This window comes from Solea solea, chromosome 17 (assembly GCF_958295425.1).
Source record: "Solea solea chromosome 17, fSolSol10.1, whole genome shotgun sequence".
NCBI classification, from domain to species: Eukaryota; Metazoa; Chordata; class Actinopteri; order Pleuronectiformes; family Soleidae; genus Solea; species Solea solea.
The window spans coordinates 5746472-5762229 of record NC_081150.1 but is presented as its reverse complement, the minus strand read 5'-3'; the positions used below and the strand labels follow the sequence as shown (position 1 = coordinate 5762229).

At 40.1% G+C, this 15758-nt stretch overlaps 2 protein-coding genes and 1 non-coding gene across 3 annotated transcripts; 1 reads left to right on the top strand and 2 right to left on the bottom strand.

Annotated features, from left to right (window-relative positions):
- Positions 1-946: 946 nt before the first annotated feature.
- On the bottom strand, positions 947-1019 carry trnat-ugu (transfer RNA threonine (anticodon UGU)). Its single transcript has one exon. It is a non-coding gene; the product is annotated as a tRNA-Thr (tRNA).
- An 89-nt stretch (positions 1020-1108) lies between these two features.
- On the top strand, positions 1109-7881 carry LOC131444224 (cholesterol 24-hydroxylase-like). The gene is made up of 15 exons (XM_058614460.1): positions 1109-1353; positions 1447-1524; positions 1693-1774; positions 3097-3170; positions 4062-4148; positions 4242-4380; positions 4470-4580; positions 4671-4833; positions 5075-5140; positions 5230-5302; positions 5376-5460; positions 5572-5682; positions 5831-5919; positions 6046-6112; positions 6355-7881. The coding sequence occupies exons 1-15, from the start codon at positions 1205-1207 to the stop codon at positions 6493-6495; spliced, it is 1515 nt and encodes a 504-aa protein (XP_058470443.1). The 5' UTR covers positions 1109-1204; the 3' UTR covers positions 6496-7881.
- Positions 7882-10457: 2576 nt separating this feature from the next.
- snw1 (SNW domain containing 1) lies at positions 10458-15318 on the bottom strand. The gene is made up of 14 exons (XM_058614397.1): positions 15267-15318; positions 14641-14794; positions 14385-14546; positions 13960-14055; positions 13699-13805; positions 13400-13504; positions 13112-13181; positions 12936-13001; positions 12647-12763; positions 12391-12532; positions 12036-12141; positions 11810-11927; positions 11331-11491; positions 10458-11186 (listed from the first exon to the last, which is right to left on the bottom strand). Exons 1-14 carry the CDS (start codon positions 15278-15280, stop codon positions 10991-10993), a joined length of 1614 nt encoding a protein of 537 aa, XP_058470380.1. The 5' UTR covers positions 15281-15318; the 3' UTR covers positions 10458-10990.
- Positions 15319-15758: the final 440 nt, after the last annotated feature.

Here is a 15758-nt window from a genome sequence, read left to right as displayed (position 1 = left end):
AGGTGCCTGGTTGCATGTGACCAATCCTTGACCCGTCCCCAGGATTTGAAATGGTAACCCTCTGATTTCATGCCCAATTTCTTTCCTCTTGGCCTCAGACTGTCCCGGCTTATTATTGCTGTATGTAGAGTTCGTCATCAAAACCTTTGCAAGATTTCCTGTTGTTTCAGACGATTACCTCATTCCTCCAGTGCTATGAGAGATTAGTGTAATTGAATAAAGCAAAGGCGTGATTTTCCTGCTTCACCAGCTGAGGTGAGAGAGAGGACAGGATCTGATGTGTGAAGTGCATCTATAGCTACACAGTTCTATGCTCTGTTTGGCAACATTGATCCTATTTTCAGTCATGGAGGAGTTCCCGTGTCTCTCCATGTTGAAAACGGTTTGCTGAGTGATGAACATTGAAATGGGAGGCAGAGCAATTGGATTCAAACCTCTGCAGCCGTAATGTACATCACCATGAGTTGTTTATCAATGTTTATAAGGTGCAGTGGGTGCATGACATACCGGCCTCATTGTGCTTCATTAAGCAGCCACAATAATTTGTTTCTGGAACAAAATAAACGTGACTACAGAGCTGACGATGTTTCGGTTGAGGAAGTGACATGGAGTTTTGTTCTGTATGTGATAGGAATAAATAAATGATTCTTATTATTAAGAACCTGAATAATGACATTATTTCATGATGTCATCATCTTCTAATTCTTTCCTCGTTACCCTGATTTTCTTTAACCACAATTCTTTCTAGGGTAATAATATTTTAGACAGCATTTAGATAGCAGGTTAAGGCTAACTAGCTTCAACTTCCAGAGGATTCTGGGAGATTCTATCCACACACAGCAGCCATTGTGATGTTTTAGCTGGGAAAGAACAGGTGTTGCTGAACTTCACTCATGTATCTAATTAGTCACACCTGTGATTTTCAAAAAGGTAATTCACATTCGACAGGCCCCAGCGAGGATCGAACTCGCGACCCCTGGTTTACAAGACCAGTGCTCTAACCACTGAGCTATGGAGCCTGTTGAAACCTGCGAGCCGTCGTGTATGCTTTTAAAGACAGTAACGTGATGTAACGTAATGTGACGGTTATTTCCGTAACTATGAAAACCTTTCACCCACCAACCACTTACGATATTAAACTCACTGACGCGCGGTCAGGATTCATTTTATTTGCCTGCGAATGACTGTGAATGAGTGAAATACAATGTCAGTCTTCCTCGTACTTTTGAGCTGGACCTCTCAGGCGCTGACGTTTCTGTTATTTTTACTTTTAATAGCGTTTCTCGGTTACTGCGTGTATGTTCAACATAGTCATATGAAATATGACCACATACCTGGGCCACCGAGAGACAAGTAAGTGAGATATGTGACTCTTTATTTACTTCTTTTTCACGCTAATGTAACTCGTTCCTCTTCAAGAGTGTTTTGTCTGTAATGTCTTCGCAGTTTCTTCCTCGGACATTCACCCACTCTTTTGAGGATTATGAAAAATGACGGCGTGGTTCACGACACGTTCCTCGAGTGGTGAGTTCAACTGAGGTTTATGCGGTGGAATAGCTTTGTGCTACCGAAGGTTAACATGACATTTTATCACAGTTGCGGTTGTTGAAATGCCCACAACACTTTATATGTGAAAGCAGGTTTGCATTTGAATACACAAAGTCGACCTTTGACTGAAGTTATCGCTTGCAGGGCCGAACGCTACGGGAGTGTGTACAGGTTAAACATTCTCCATTACGTCACGATGGTCGTCTCCAGTCCAGAGGCAACAAAGGTAAATTGTACACCGTGATGAGTCAGTTACATAAACATTACACTGCGAAATAAAACCTCCATAAATGTTGATTTGTGGAGGTCATTTCACAACAGTGTTAGTTCGTTTTTTGACATGACACACTATTAGTGATGCACAATATGAAAAATGTCAATACCGATAACCGATAATTTTCTGCTTCTCATGGCCGATACCGATAACCGATAAATTCATATTTAATATAATCTGAATATAATCTGCAGTTTGTGCACGATGCAGTGATGAAAAACTGATGATTTAGTAGCTCTGGCCTATCTAACAGCAAACAAGTTTTGGCTCTTCAAATGTTTATTTTTGTCATCACACAAAAATAACTTGCGAAAACCCGGGTTCTCAACAACAGAAAAAATGCTGGTCGTCGAGCACTATGCGTTTAGCCTCTTCACTGTCTCTTGAAACGTGTTTACAGTTTTCAAACGCCTGCCGAATGTCTTCTTTCCTCCTCTTGGAATCCTCGCTGAACAGCTTTTGCAAACGGCGATGCTGTTATTATCTTCTGACACGGAGAAAAACGACCACACTGGTGAAGACGTGTTCATTATTAATCAGGCAGCGACAGGTCAGGCCTGGGTCCTGCTAGTAAGGCGCGATAGATGACGTAACCAGTGCGTCAAAATAATTCCCCCAATTTCATTAATTTATCAGATAAAATCGGATCGATAAAAAATGACGTAATTTTCCCCCAAATCGGCCGATATTTATCGGTCCGATAAATATCGTGCCTCCCTACACACTATGTTATCCCCACAACACCAAACCAAACTGTGACCACTTCATCCAAATGTTACAGAAAAAAAAATGCAATGTTTTTCCAGTCTTGTTTTGTCCTATTTTGGTGAGCCTGTGCAAAATTGTAGTCTCAGTTTCTTGTTTTTAGCTGACAACTGACTGTAGTTCACCTGCTTCAATGTGTTGTGTATTCAAAGATGCCCTTCTGCATATCTTGCTTGTAATGACATGTTCTTTGAGTTCCTGTTGTCTGTCTACCATCATAAACCAGCTCTTGAAATGATCAAACCAGCCAGGGCACTGTAACAACCCTGCCACATTCAAGGCCACTTGCTTCACTGTTCTTTTCTATTATATCTGCTATTGAATTTAATTTGGTAATCTTGACCATATGTACATGCCATAATGGAGTTGTTGCCAAGCGATTGGCTGGTTGGATGTTTGCGTTAACATGCAGTTCAACAGCTTTACCTCAAAAAGCATATTTGCTGATTATATTTGCATTGAAGCTCTTTGTCTATCAATGATCCACCTTCCAATGGTTGTTGTTTCAGGAAGTCATGATGTCCCCAAAGTACCCCAAAGACAAATTTGTCTACAAGAAACTTTTCAGCCTGTTTGGCCAAAGGTAAATGAAATCTGATACAGTGATAAAGATATTGTTGTGATTAATTTGTCATACTTGCCTGGCAACAAATTATTATGCATTTGTGATTTACTTATTTTACATGTTGCACTTTAGGATAGGTGTTTCCGTCCAGTCACAATAACTGTTTGTACAAATAATTCTATTGACCAGCGTTGATCCTCTTCCTTGATCATCACCTTCAATAGCTCAGTTGGTAGAGTCGAGGACTTTAGGCACATACTGTAAGTCAGACATCTTTAGGTTGCTGGCACTAAGGAGGACATCTTTATATGGTGGCCCATGGCCAAGAGGAAAAGGAATTTTGACTTGGGACTAGAGGGGTTAAATACAGAGATGAAGTGGTTGAATGTAGAGCTGCAACTAATGATTATTTTCATAATCGATTAATCTGTTGATTATCTTCTCGTTTAATCGTTTGGTGTTCAGAATATCAGAAAACCTTAAAAAATGTTGATCGGTGTTCGTCAAACCTGGAAATGATGATGTTCTCAAATGTCTTGTTTTGTCCACGAACCAAAATCATTGACTTTTCTTTGTTATCCAGAGCAAAGAAATGTTCACATTTAAGAAGCTTAAACAATTGGAAATCTTGTTTTAATCAAAAAGCTTCAAACCGATTATTCGATTATCAAAATAGTTGTCGATTAATTTAGTAATCGATTAATAATCGATTAATTGTTTCAGCTCCAGTTGAATGTTAAAAAATAAATAGAAATACAAAAAAATAAGTAGTGCAGAATTATGAGCTTGATGTGGTAACATGCTCATATACTTACAGTATATGTACACACACACATGCATTTATCTGACATTATGTAGTAAGATGTTATGTCAATCATTTAAAGTCATGTGTTTCATGCCTGTCTGAAGGTTTTTTGGTAATGGCCTGGTAACGGCACAGGACCACGAGCAGTGGTATAAACAGCGCCGAATAATGGACCCTGCTTTCAGCAGCACGTGAGTTGTCTGCTAATCACAAAAGACTGAATGGAGAATCTTCTCTGTTAGGTGTGTGCAACTTCCTCCACACTAATCTCCCATTGTTTCCAGGTATTTGCGGGGTCTGATGGGCACCTTCAATGAGAGGGCAGACAAGCTGATGAATAAGATTGGTGATATTGCTGATAGAAATGCAGAGGCCAAGATGCTCAGCTTATTCAACTGTGTTACCCTTGATGTTATTGCTAAGGTGTTGTGGTGTCACCAGCTTCATCCACTCATTTAGTTGCTATCCAAGTATAAAAAATACTAAATATATGTTCCCTTGATGACTTTCAGGTAGCTTTTGGTGTGGATTTGGACCTGGAGAACAAAAGTTCGCCCTTCCCTAAAGCTATTGAGATATGTATGAAAGGGTTGACGGTCTACGTGCGAGACGTCTTATTTGCTGTATGTCTTCACTCAAAGTTTATTCTGAGAGTTTGGATGATGGAAACCTGATAAACTATATAAACAGACGTACAATGTTATGATTTTCAGTGGAAACCGAGCAACCGACAGTATATTAATGAAGTGAAGAAAGCTGGCCAACTGCTGCGTTCAACTGGAGCTCAGTGGATCAATGACAGAAAGGCCGCCTTGCGAAACGGTGAGGACGTCCCCAAGGACATCCTCACGCACATCATCAAAAGTGCAGACAAAGGTAACAATCCATAACGTTCACATTCGTTTTTGTTGGATAAATGCATGTTAGCAGAAGGGCATCATGATTCCTTTTGGAGAGATTTGGGCCCTGTACAATGTACTCAACCACCTTTCCTCCCCGGGTGCAGATAAGTGCTGCCCACAGCCCCTGCACCCGGGTTGTGTGCGTTAAGGTCGAATTTACTATCACTAATTGGTGTGTGTGCAAATAAAACTAATTATAATTTCAATTATTTCAGAGGAGGTCATGACTGAAGAAGATGAGCAGCTGATGTTAGACAATTTTGTGACTTTCTTCATTGCGGGTGAGTCTTTGTTGTTTCTGCTTTGATGTATGAAATGCTCCAAACTGACTTGATGTAGTTTGACACTTAAGTGTTTTTCTATAATTAAGGGCAAGAAACAACCGCCAATCAACTTGCTTTCTGTGTAATGGAACTAGGAAGACACCCAGAGATACTGGAGAAGTAAGAATTCATTTAAATAATACACTTTAGGTGGTGGTGGATGGTTGCTTAATTGGTGTATTTTGTTTCCTAGAGTAAAGAAAGAAGTGGATGATGTCATTGGGGTGAAACAGGAAATAAGCTGTGACAACCTGGGGGAACTGATCTATCTCTCACAGGTAAATGTCTTGAAATTTGGACATTCTTAAATCTTCTAGTTTTAACGAGGGAGTGTTTTATCTACAGGGAAATCAGCATCATATACTGACCATCACTGTGACCTCACCCAGGTGTTAAAAGAGACTCTGAGGATTTATCCAACAGCTCCAGGAACATCTCGTGATGTATCTGTAGACATGGTCATCGATGGGATCCACGTACCTGGAGGAGGAACCTACGTGGTGAGTCATTCACTTTTGAATGTTTGTGTTTAAGTGTGTTTCCCTGTTATGGCACCTTTAACTTAAAAACATGCAACAAAACAACACAACTCATCAAAAAAATAATAATCCACTATCATACTGTTAATTAAATTGCTCTGAAATTCAGTTTAGTTCCTATGTGACTGGGAGAATGGAAAAATTCTTCAAGGACCCACTGACATTTGATCCAGACAGATTCCACCCGGATGCTGCTAAGTAAGTCACACAAACAGAGCCACGTTTTATTTTGAGCCTTGTCACGTTAGAGCACTGCTCCAGATGAGATGGATGCAGGAAATATTCTACAGGAGGTGACTTTGTCTCTTGTCTGTTTTTACAAAGGCCTTATTACTGCTACTACCCCTTTGCCCTCGGTCCACGCTCGTGCCTGGGACAGAACTTTGCTCAGGTGGGTGGTAAAAAAAGCAGCCATTAATAATTAACACACATTACACTCGTGACACACAGGATGTGTTCAAACCTGAAGTTCTGAATTAGACCTAATTTAGGTCTAATTTATAATATATAATATTATAAAAATGATTATTATAGAAATTTAAATTATTATATAATATAATAATTTAAAGAAATGTTTGCATGTTAAAACCAGATGTGAACAGGTTCATTTAAACACACTGACTGTGCTTTCAGATGGAGGCTAAGGTGGTGATGGCTAAGCTGCTCCAGAGGTTTGATTTCACCCTTGTCCCCGGACAGTCGTTCGACATCCTGGACACTGGCACCCTCAGACCGAAGAGTGGGGTAGTGTGTTCTGTCAAACACAGGAACTAACAGACATATGTGGTCACTACAAATACATTAAAACAAAACATAATAGTTGATGATTTTATAAACATTTGTAATTATTATAATTTTTCTAACTGTTGTTCTAAACACTAATTTTAATTAGGTTACAGTACAGTACATTAGTACTACTGAGCTGACAGTTTACCTCAGTGTAATTGTAAAAACAGTGTAATTTAAAACTAGCTTACATTTCTCACTTAAAAATTCATTTAAAAATGTATTATATCATTTGATGTAATTCCTGACAGTTTACAATGCAGTGATTTTCAACATTTATAGTTAATGATCTATTCTGCAGCAAGTGGTGATCACTTTGATGTTAACTTTTTGTGCGTTACCATATACAGCCATTGTTTAATGAGTAATTCTTTGTAATACATTGATATAATATATCACATTAATAATCCATTACTACAACTATACCTGATAAGGACACAGTTTGTTAGGTGCTGTTGTAGAACAGTGTATTTTTGTATTTCCATAATGCAGAGGGCCTAAATAACAACATGGAGTATTTCAGATAGTTTAAAGTCCACTTTGCGGAATATTGTGCAATATGTGACTGAACTCTGACTCTTTATCGCACCTTAAATGTGCTCACTGACAAACTGAAAAAGGAATTTTATACTCCTCTGCAATGCAAATGATCCTTGTTCAGACTAACACGTCATATATATATATATATATATATGTCTTTATATATATATATATATATATATATATATATATATATATGTATGTATGTATGTAAGACTACAATTCCATAATCCTGCTCTTGCTCTAAATCCTCCTAGATGGCACTGTTGCACTACACAAAGGCTGAGCCCAAGTGTGTGTTGAAGGACCCACAGACAGAGGTTATGTTGATGTACAGGGTTACAGTTTGGTAATTGGTGACATTGTTGTGCTGCACATTGTTTCTAGGTTGTGGCATCTTTGATTAAGACACTGACGATAACATCTGTGGAATCAGTCGCCAAGGCTTTATTCCTTTTTGTTTCCACTCAAGGTTGTAACCTTGATTGTGTTTTAATGAAACATCAGTCTGGTCAGTTGTTGCCATGTGTGCACGAAGACAGTTCAACTCCCATCCATTCCAAACCTGATAGAGGCGATAAGTATCCAGCTTTAATAGGTTCAGAGGCAGGGTTAAAAGAAAAATGGAAATGATCGCATTGATACAGATGCTGCAAGGAGCCTTAAAGTGGCAGCTCGCGCTCTGTCAAAATATCGCTGCCAAACTCATTTCAGTCACCTAAAGGTCCAGTGAGTAACATCTAGGATGGTTTAATGGCAGAAATATACTTACCCATTAATATGTTTCCATAAATGAATAATCAATTTTAAATAAAAGCTTGAATAAGCCTTGAATTCGCCCCGTGTGTGTGTGTGGGTTTTCTTCGGGTTCTCTGGTCTCCTCCCACAGTCAAAAAAGGAGGAGTCCTCCAATTGTTACAATCTGTTACAATCTCACTGTTCAATGTCACTCATTGTCTCACAATTGCCCTCCATTCATGTACCAGGTCAAGGTAGCTGAATCATTGGAGGCTTGATTGTTGCCGGGTTTTGGAGGTATAATGTATAAACAGGAAGAAAAAACTAATTTAAATTATCTATTTTTTTCATTGCACAGTGATTTGAAGCTTTTGAATCCAGCTGGGTTCCCGTCTTAGAACAACACAAAGATGTGGTCCGTACAGCTTGTATTTGCACACAATAGTTGCAGACAGCCCGATAATGGGCTTCTTCTCAGGGCTTCTCTGCTTTTACAAATGCACACAGAGGACAATGAATAGCCATCTTATTCATGAAGGTAAGAGGAAATTGGTTCCTTAGCATTGCTTTTGTGTGCCACTGGATGTAAACGGTGAACACATTGTGTTGGACTTGAATGGGATCCTCTGCTCTTACACAGAAGCCATGGTGGATACCTTCTTTATCTGCACCACAATGAAAGGGACACAGAAATAATAAACAACATTGAGGTCTTCCACTGCATCCCTCCACTCTTTGGATTTAGAGGTAGGAGATCTGGCTTTGTTTTGCAATGCTTTTTTTGTGATATCTCTTCTCTCCTCACTCCCTACCCTCAGTGACAGCAATATGTTTACTGATAAATGTTTAATACTGCAAAAGCTGACCAGTCACAGACGGTGATCAGAGTGTGTGATCTTATAAAATGTACAAGCACATTCTTGTCAGAGGAGTATATATATAACAGTTTTCTTGACTTCTATACCTAAAGATTATGATTTATTCTGCTGGACATGTTCAGTTTTATTTATATTTTATTTTATGGACTAAATGATTAATTTGGTTGAGATGCTGGAAACAAGACACTTCCACTTACCCTTCCTTCTCTAACATGCGACAGAGAACTATACAGTGGCCTTCAAATACCAGATGTCATAGTTTTTTGTCTAGTAAGCTTCCTTTGCAAAACACTAGCTGTTTAGCTGCGGGATTGTGTGGAAAAATGGTGGCGCAAATAAGGCGGCCCCTGCACTGCTGCTGTTTACACACAAACGCTCCTTCATTAGTTGACAGAGCCTATTTTCAGATGGAGAATACAAATACATACAAATGAAGTTACTTTCCACTGCAACAACACAATATCCTTTGTGAGAAAAACATAATAACCGACAGGGCTACTGCTAATGTTCATGTAGTTTTGTTCAAATAACACGTGATGGTTTCCTATTCACTGAAGACGTGTTTCTACTCACTGCTGCAATTTTCCAGCTTTGATGTTATGCAATAAAATCCTCAGGAGGATCAGGCCTTCATGCTATTTCCCCAGCAGCCTATTGAGTCTCAGCGCTGTGAGAGAGGAAGTCTTAGAAAGCGGCCTTCTTTCATACTTAAGTGGCATCTAAATGTGGTAGATAACACATGATGAAATCACAATGCTTCACAAGTAACCATATAAATGAATATATATGAGCGTTCTCTTTATGAGAAACGATGCTCATGCACAAACAGAGGAAGTGCATGAGCAGTGCTAAAAAAAATGCAATAATGGAAACAAGAATGAGTTCCTGTCATAGCAAATCCCAGGGCAGGAGACATGCACTCCCACCACGGTTGGGCTGGCTCCGCCCTGCGCGGCACACCAGCTGCTTTTCTGATTGGCACAACCATTAGAGATTGTTACGCCTGTCTAAATGCACGCTCCATAATAGATTATCCACAGAGTGAGTCACTGAGGAGAGGCTGGAAACTGCTCTCCAGGATCCAGGTAAGGCAGGCAGGATGGACAGATTGACAGGCGGGTCATTTTCCAGTGAGCAGTAGACTCTGTCCGACTCCAGACTGCTGCTGTAATGAGTGAATTCCAGCCTAAATATGCACAGACGAGGAACTAATGATAAAACGAATGATTGACAGAGGGAAGACAGGGCGTGCAGGTGTTGCACCACGCTGTGGAGATAAACGTCAGTTTGACAGATGCAATTTAGAGACTTTGTGGATTTTTACACTGCGAAAGTTCACGCTGTAAATTAAACCGACAGTGCACACAGGAATAGCTACACAAATACAAGCTGGTTCAAAAAGAATCTGGAGATTGACCTAAAATGGCTGGAGCATTAAAAAGGCCATATTTTGTTGCATTTAGGCCAAAAGTGTTTCTTTGCAAAAACAAAAAAATGAATAATGTACAAAAACGTTTTACAGGAAACTTACACAAGAGTAAATTACTTAAATTGAGTAATAAACTGTGTTGATTGTACTTTTGAGGGTATCAGGCGTTAGTAAGTATATAACTATGTGATTATATTCATTTATTTAACATTACAGCCCTCTTAAGAACAAGTGCCAGTTGTAGTCTCCTCTTTTGATTGACTGTTGCATTTTGAGTCTCCTTTGACCAATGTCTCTCCATCACTCTGTCATCCTGCATGTAATTACCCAACAAAATGGTTTACGTCATGAAATACCAAGAGATATTTTAGTTACACACAGTATGAAATTTATTCCTTTGGTGGTAATATACTAAAATTATACAACTGGTTTGCTTTGCAGCTTGCAGATCAAGTTTAGACCTATGTACATGTCTGATTTTAAATATGGGCAGTCGCTATGCTCACAGACACACCAGGGGCTTTTTTACTAAACCACAGCTCTCAAAAACTCAAAAAAGGGAAAGGTGGGGAACAAAAAAAGACAAAAGGCTAATAAACACTGAGGTTTTTGTTGGTCTGTGTACATGTTTAAAAAGAAGAAAAAGAGCATACAACATCAATCTACACACGTCCTGGGTCTAAATATCACCATTCACATCAGCTGCAAACTGAACCCTCAAGATAACCAATGTAAAAAACAAAGAAAAAAAAAGAAGCAAAGGGTATCTCATTTCAAACTGAATGAAAACAAATGTGAGTATATTAAAACCCCTCAACTGCTGAGAGGGCACTGAGAAACTCCTCTTTCTCTTAATAAGCCATCAATCGTCCTGAATGGACAGTGTGTCTGCGTCCTCTCACTCCTTCCTCCGTTTCTTATCGTGGTAGTCGTCCTTAGAGCGGCTGCTGGTGGACGGCCTCTTGGAGCCACCGTGCTGCTTGGCCTCCTCCAAGAACTTATCCAAACCGAAAGGATCCTCCTCAAACTGGACCGGTCCTTCTCTTCTGTGAGAGTGGTCGGTGCCTGTGAAGTCTTTGTTTGGAACAAACCTGCTGTTGGGACAAAAAAACAACATTTGAATATGGTGAACACTGATAGTTTTTTATATATATATATATATATATATAAATAAATTACATAAAAAAACAAAAACACCACATTAATCGTCCATAATTAAGCAAGTTAAGTCCAAGTACTTGTTGTTCATGAGCGAATCAAGGTTATCCGTGTAGGTGTCCTTGTCTATGTTCTTGCTGGGCCTGTAGATGTTCGCAGCCATGTCTCTGCCACCACGGAACGGCTGGTCGTACACGTTGTACGTCTCATCCTCACCGCCAGCGAAACCACTATCCATTCCCTGGAAAAGAAAGACAGAGGAAACGGAAAAATAAGAGAACATAACGAAGATAACATTCTGTAATTGTAACAGCACATTTTATAGTCTTGATGAACACTCAAAGCTGATATACACTACAGTCATTCATTCACCCACACATGCATAGCACGGTTAGGCGTAAGTGTCTTGCGTGAGTACAGATTGGCTGGAGGCGTTCACACTCGGTAAATATTTCAGAAATGTATCCTCCTGTTGTAGAGACCGGGATCTTCAGCCTGGTACCCATCTGAATTTTACCCCTAATGATAATGTACTGAAGTAGGTGTGAAAGTTTGGAACCTTGCTCTGATTGAAAAGCCTCTGGTCGTACTGGGCCTCACTGGAGGTACGGGGGTTGGGCATGCCAAGCGCGATGAGTTCACTGATGTCTCTCTCCTGGTCTCGCTGCAGCTTGGACCTGGAGCAAAAGGACAAAGTGTGAGATGTAACAACAGGTAATAATGCACAAAACAATGAGATGAAAGCAAAATAAAAAGATGTATGTGGTGTGTTGTGTGTCCAGCACCTCTTATCAGGAGCTGCCCTCATGATGTTCCGGTCCTGCTGCCTCTCTTTCCTCCTGTCGTGGCGGATCTCGTCACGCTCCCTGGCCTCACCCTCCTCGCCACCTGCTACAGTAAACACAATAACAAAATTAGGGGAAAAAAGAGGGAAAGGGAATGACAAGAGGAGAGCAGATGATGTGGAACAGGACAGAATTTCAATTGGGTGAGACAAAAACACAGCTGGAAGAACATTTTGTGAATTATGTTTCTTTAAAACAGGCAAAAACAGTAGTATAATTCACAGTATATGTGAATTATCAGTCATATAGAGTCTTTCATAAACACCAAGTAAAAAGAAAGAGGGCCTTGACTAACCTTTGTCCCCGTGACTTTTGATTCCTGCTCTGCGATCTCGAGCCATTTGAGCCAGCTCTCTCAGTTTCTCCTCTTTCTTCTCCTTCTCCTTTTGGGCCATCTTCTTCTCTACCTGGGCCCTCATCTCCACAGCCTCTCTGGCCTACACACACAACCAGCATTACCATGTTATTTCACTCTAAGTAGACATGGTTGGGTAATGCTACATTTCTAAACTGCTGTTCAGTCAGATCAGTCAGTAATGAAGGTGCTGTACCTTTCTGTCAGCAATGTAGAGCGCCTCAGCCAGCTTGGCAAAGTTTTCATTGATGTGAACTGTTTGCAGCCCCCGACCATCTGCAGCCAGACGTTTGTCAAGTGGAATGGTGTAGCCCTAAGAGAAAGTAAACATATGGAGAGAGAAATTAGAGAACAGAAATGGCAGCTTGGCAATAAAACTGCAAAACAAGAGTTAGATTCTTAAATAATAAAAAGAGTTGCATTTATCAGTCTATAATGAATGATTGGTTTGACAACTGTTCCAAATGTTTCTGTTGTCGCGTTACCTTAGCGTTCTTCCAGTTGGAGATACATGGAGGAATCTTCCACTCCTGTTGCTCTTTTACCGTCATCTAAAGACAAAGGAGAAAACTATGTTAAACACAGTGTGAGCAACACTATTTAAAATGCATCAGGGTAGAATGAAAAGTAGAATGCGTCTCAAATGTATTTTTAACTGTACCTTTCTGCTTGGAGAATGCATGACAGGGGCAGGAGGAGAGGGGGGTCCTCGAGGAATCTTCTTGTTAATTCTGAAGCACACAATAATACACATACTCAATTATTTATTAACTACGCAAGGCTCTGAATCAGGTATTATTAAGTGGCAGAAAAAAATATGTCATTAAGAATGCGATATTAATATTAACTAAAAATGTGTTCAAAAACAGAAATTCTAATGAACTTTAATATCAAATTGGTCTTCACACACACAACTTCATTCTTCATTGATGAAGACATGTTTACTTACTTGAAACGTGGAGGCTCCATGGGGTCTTTCTGCATTTCCACCATGCGGATCACCCTCTGTTTGGCCCCAGAGTTAAAAGCTACTCCCTGCTGGGATGGAGTATATCTTCAAGAGAAAAAATTAAAAACACAAACTTGTTACTTCACCACCCACACATGGGGCCACAATGTTAATGTTTAAACAGCCACAAAAGTGTCTCATTAAATCTGATGCCATTGCTGGCAACCTTCTCAAACATTATACAACAACTAAAACAATACTATGCTTTTGAATGGGACACTAAAATGTCTGGTACATACCTGATGTACTGTGCAGGAGCTAGTTTGTCTGCAGCTCTAACAGGCATGGCAGCAGCGATCTTCTGAGACACCAGCTTGTCCAGTGCATCACGAGTCTTCTCTGTGAGCTACAGACACAAAATAGTGACAATGTTATCAAACTGATGATCAATTTATACCACGTTCAGATCCTTTATTAACATCCATCTTGAATGACACAACATCTAGTCACAAAAAAACATGAAGGATGCATGTTCACATCAAACAGTGCAAATGTCTTACTTCTTGTACAGACTCCTCATCAGGTTTCTGTAGTTCTGGAGCTTCATCATTTAATACTTCCTTAGGCAAAAGGTCAGTGTACTTACTGAAAACCACCTGCAATATAGAGAAATGGAGAAGCTTAGAAATAGCTCATTAATGAAGCCAACCCAAACTCGTGTGAGATCAAATCAAAACATGCTATACACCATGTGACACATTTTGAAAGTGAATACTGCTTTGTCACCAATTTTGTCCAAAAACAGTCAGTACTAATTGTGAGATAGAGGTCAAACATTTGTTTGTCCTCTACTGACCATAGACCAGGTTTGACCAGTTTTGCAGTTTCACATAGTTGAAAATATTTTATCATTTTATTTGAGTTCAATTATGTATAGCCACATTTTCATTGAGAGAACAGTTGAAGGTGTCATTTGTCGGGATACCTTATCTTTGTTCTGTCCTTGTTTGGCGATGGCATCATATTTTATCTTTCCCTCTGAATCCACCTGCACCGCCAAGGCATTAGATGTCTTCTTCTTTCTACCCATCTCCAGAGGAAATTGGGCCACATGGATCTCTGGTAAAGCTCCTCCATCTCCAAAGTCCTGAATATACACGAGATGTTTAGGTCTTTGCAACAAATCTAAACACAATATACATTAGGAATAATTACATATCATGATCAAGTCATTGAGTTACCTCAAGTGAACGAGGTATCCAGCCTTTCCTGTGTCCATAGGGAGGGGGCTCTTTGCGGGAAGACACCAGGGCAGTGGAGTATGACTTCTGTGCCCGGAGTCTCTCCTCTGCCTCCAGCTGGTCTTGGGACAGCTGGGTCGGCGCTGGTAAGAAGCTGCACACAGCATAACACATGAACACATGAACACAATCCGCACGATGTAATGAAAACAGCGCTAATAACGCAATGTGTAGCTGGCGTTAGCCGACATGCTCTAACCCCGACAAGCTCAATCCGTTTGTCAGACGCTAGCAATCGTACTGGTCAGTGAGCTAACCGTCATAACCACATCGAAACAATTCTTACAACACTGAATGATATACCCTAAAAAAGCGTTACACGTCTGATAAACTGTGTTTGTTTACGACTACATGTTGCTAAGTTAGCAGGCTAAGGCCATACCATTAGCCTGAGTTAGCATTAGGCTAATGTCATTGGCTTCCACTCGTATCATGGAGAAAGATAGCGGAAATATCACAATATCAAATATAAAGCGAAACATATAGATTGTTAAATAGAGGTTGAAAACTACATACAACCATAATGTTGTTGATTTAAAGTACAATATCCTCGTCGCGGAACTTACCTCGTTAGAGACATTTTCCTTTCTTTGCTATCGAAGAACTGCGCTTGCGCGTTCCTTCCAGTGTTGCCAGATCAGATTGACAGTTTCCAGCCCAATCACATCGTAGAACCCGCCCAATCCAATAAAAACCAGCCCAAACCACGAAGTTGCCAGACACTCGTGTAAATCCGTAAAATCATAACACATAGACATCCAGAGCTTCATATAGCATCAAATAGCCACACATAAATGATAGATTAACAGGTTTAATGCAACCAACAAGAGCGCAGTAAATCAACCATTGGCTACACAAATTGCAAGATGAACCTCTGGCATCCTAGCGCCAGGCCCAGATTAGTAATAATAACAGCTGCACGTAAAAAGTTGCACTTTTAACCGTGTAGGCCTAATATATTTATACCCTTACCCCACTTCGGCATGATGCTGCTGCTTAGCTAGGTCACCCGCTTCATATTTAGCGCGGCTACAGTGCTGAACTGACGTCACGGACCG

Excerpts from the sequence above, each read along its gene's own strand:
- LOC131444224 (XM_058614460.1), top strand. The coding sequence starts at position 1,205 with ATGTCAGTCTTCCTCGTACTTTTGAGCTGGACCTCTCAGGCGCTGACG. Across the intron at positions 1,525-1,692 it reads CACGACACGTTCCTCGAGTG|GGCCGAACGCTACGGGAGTG; the intron begins GTGAGTTCAACT and ends TATCGCTTGCAG. Across the intron at positions 5,920-6,045 it reads TTCCACCCGGATGCTGCTAA|GCCTTATTACTGCTACTACC; the intron begins GTAAGTCACACA and ends GTTTTTACAAAG.
- snw1 (XM_058614397.1), bottom strand. Across the intron at positions 14,056-14,384 it reads AAGGACAGAACAAAGATAAG|GTGGTTTTCAGTAAGTACAC; the intron begins GTATCCCGACAA and ends TCTATATTGCAG. Across the intron at positions 12,142-12,390 it reads CAAAAGTCACGGGGACAAAG|CAGGTGGCGAGGAGGGTGAG; the intron begins GTTAGTCAAGGC and ends TGTTTACTGTAG.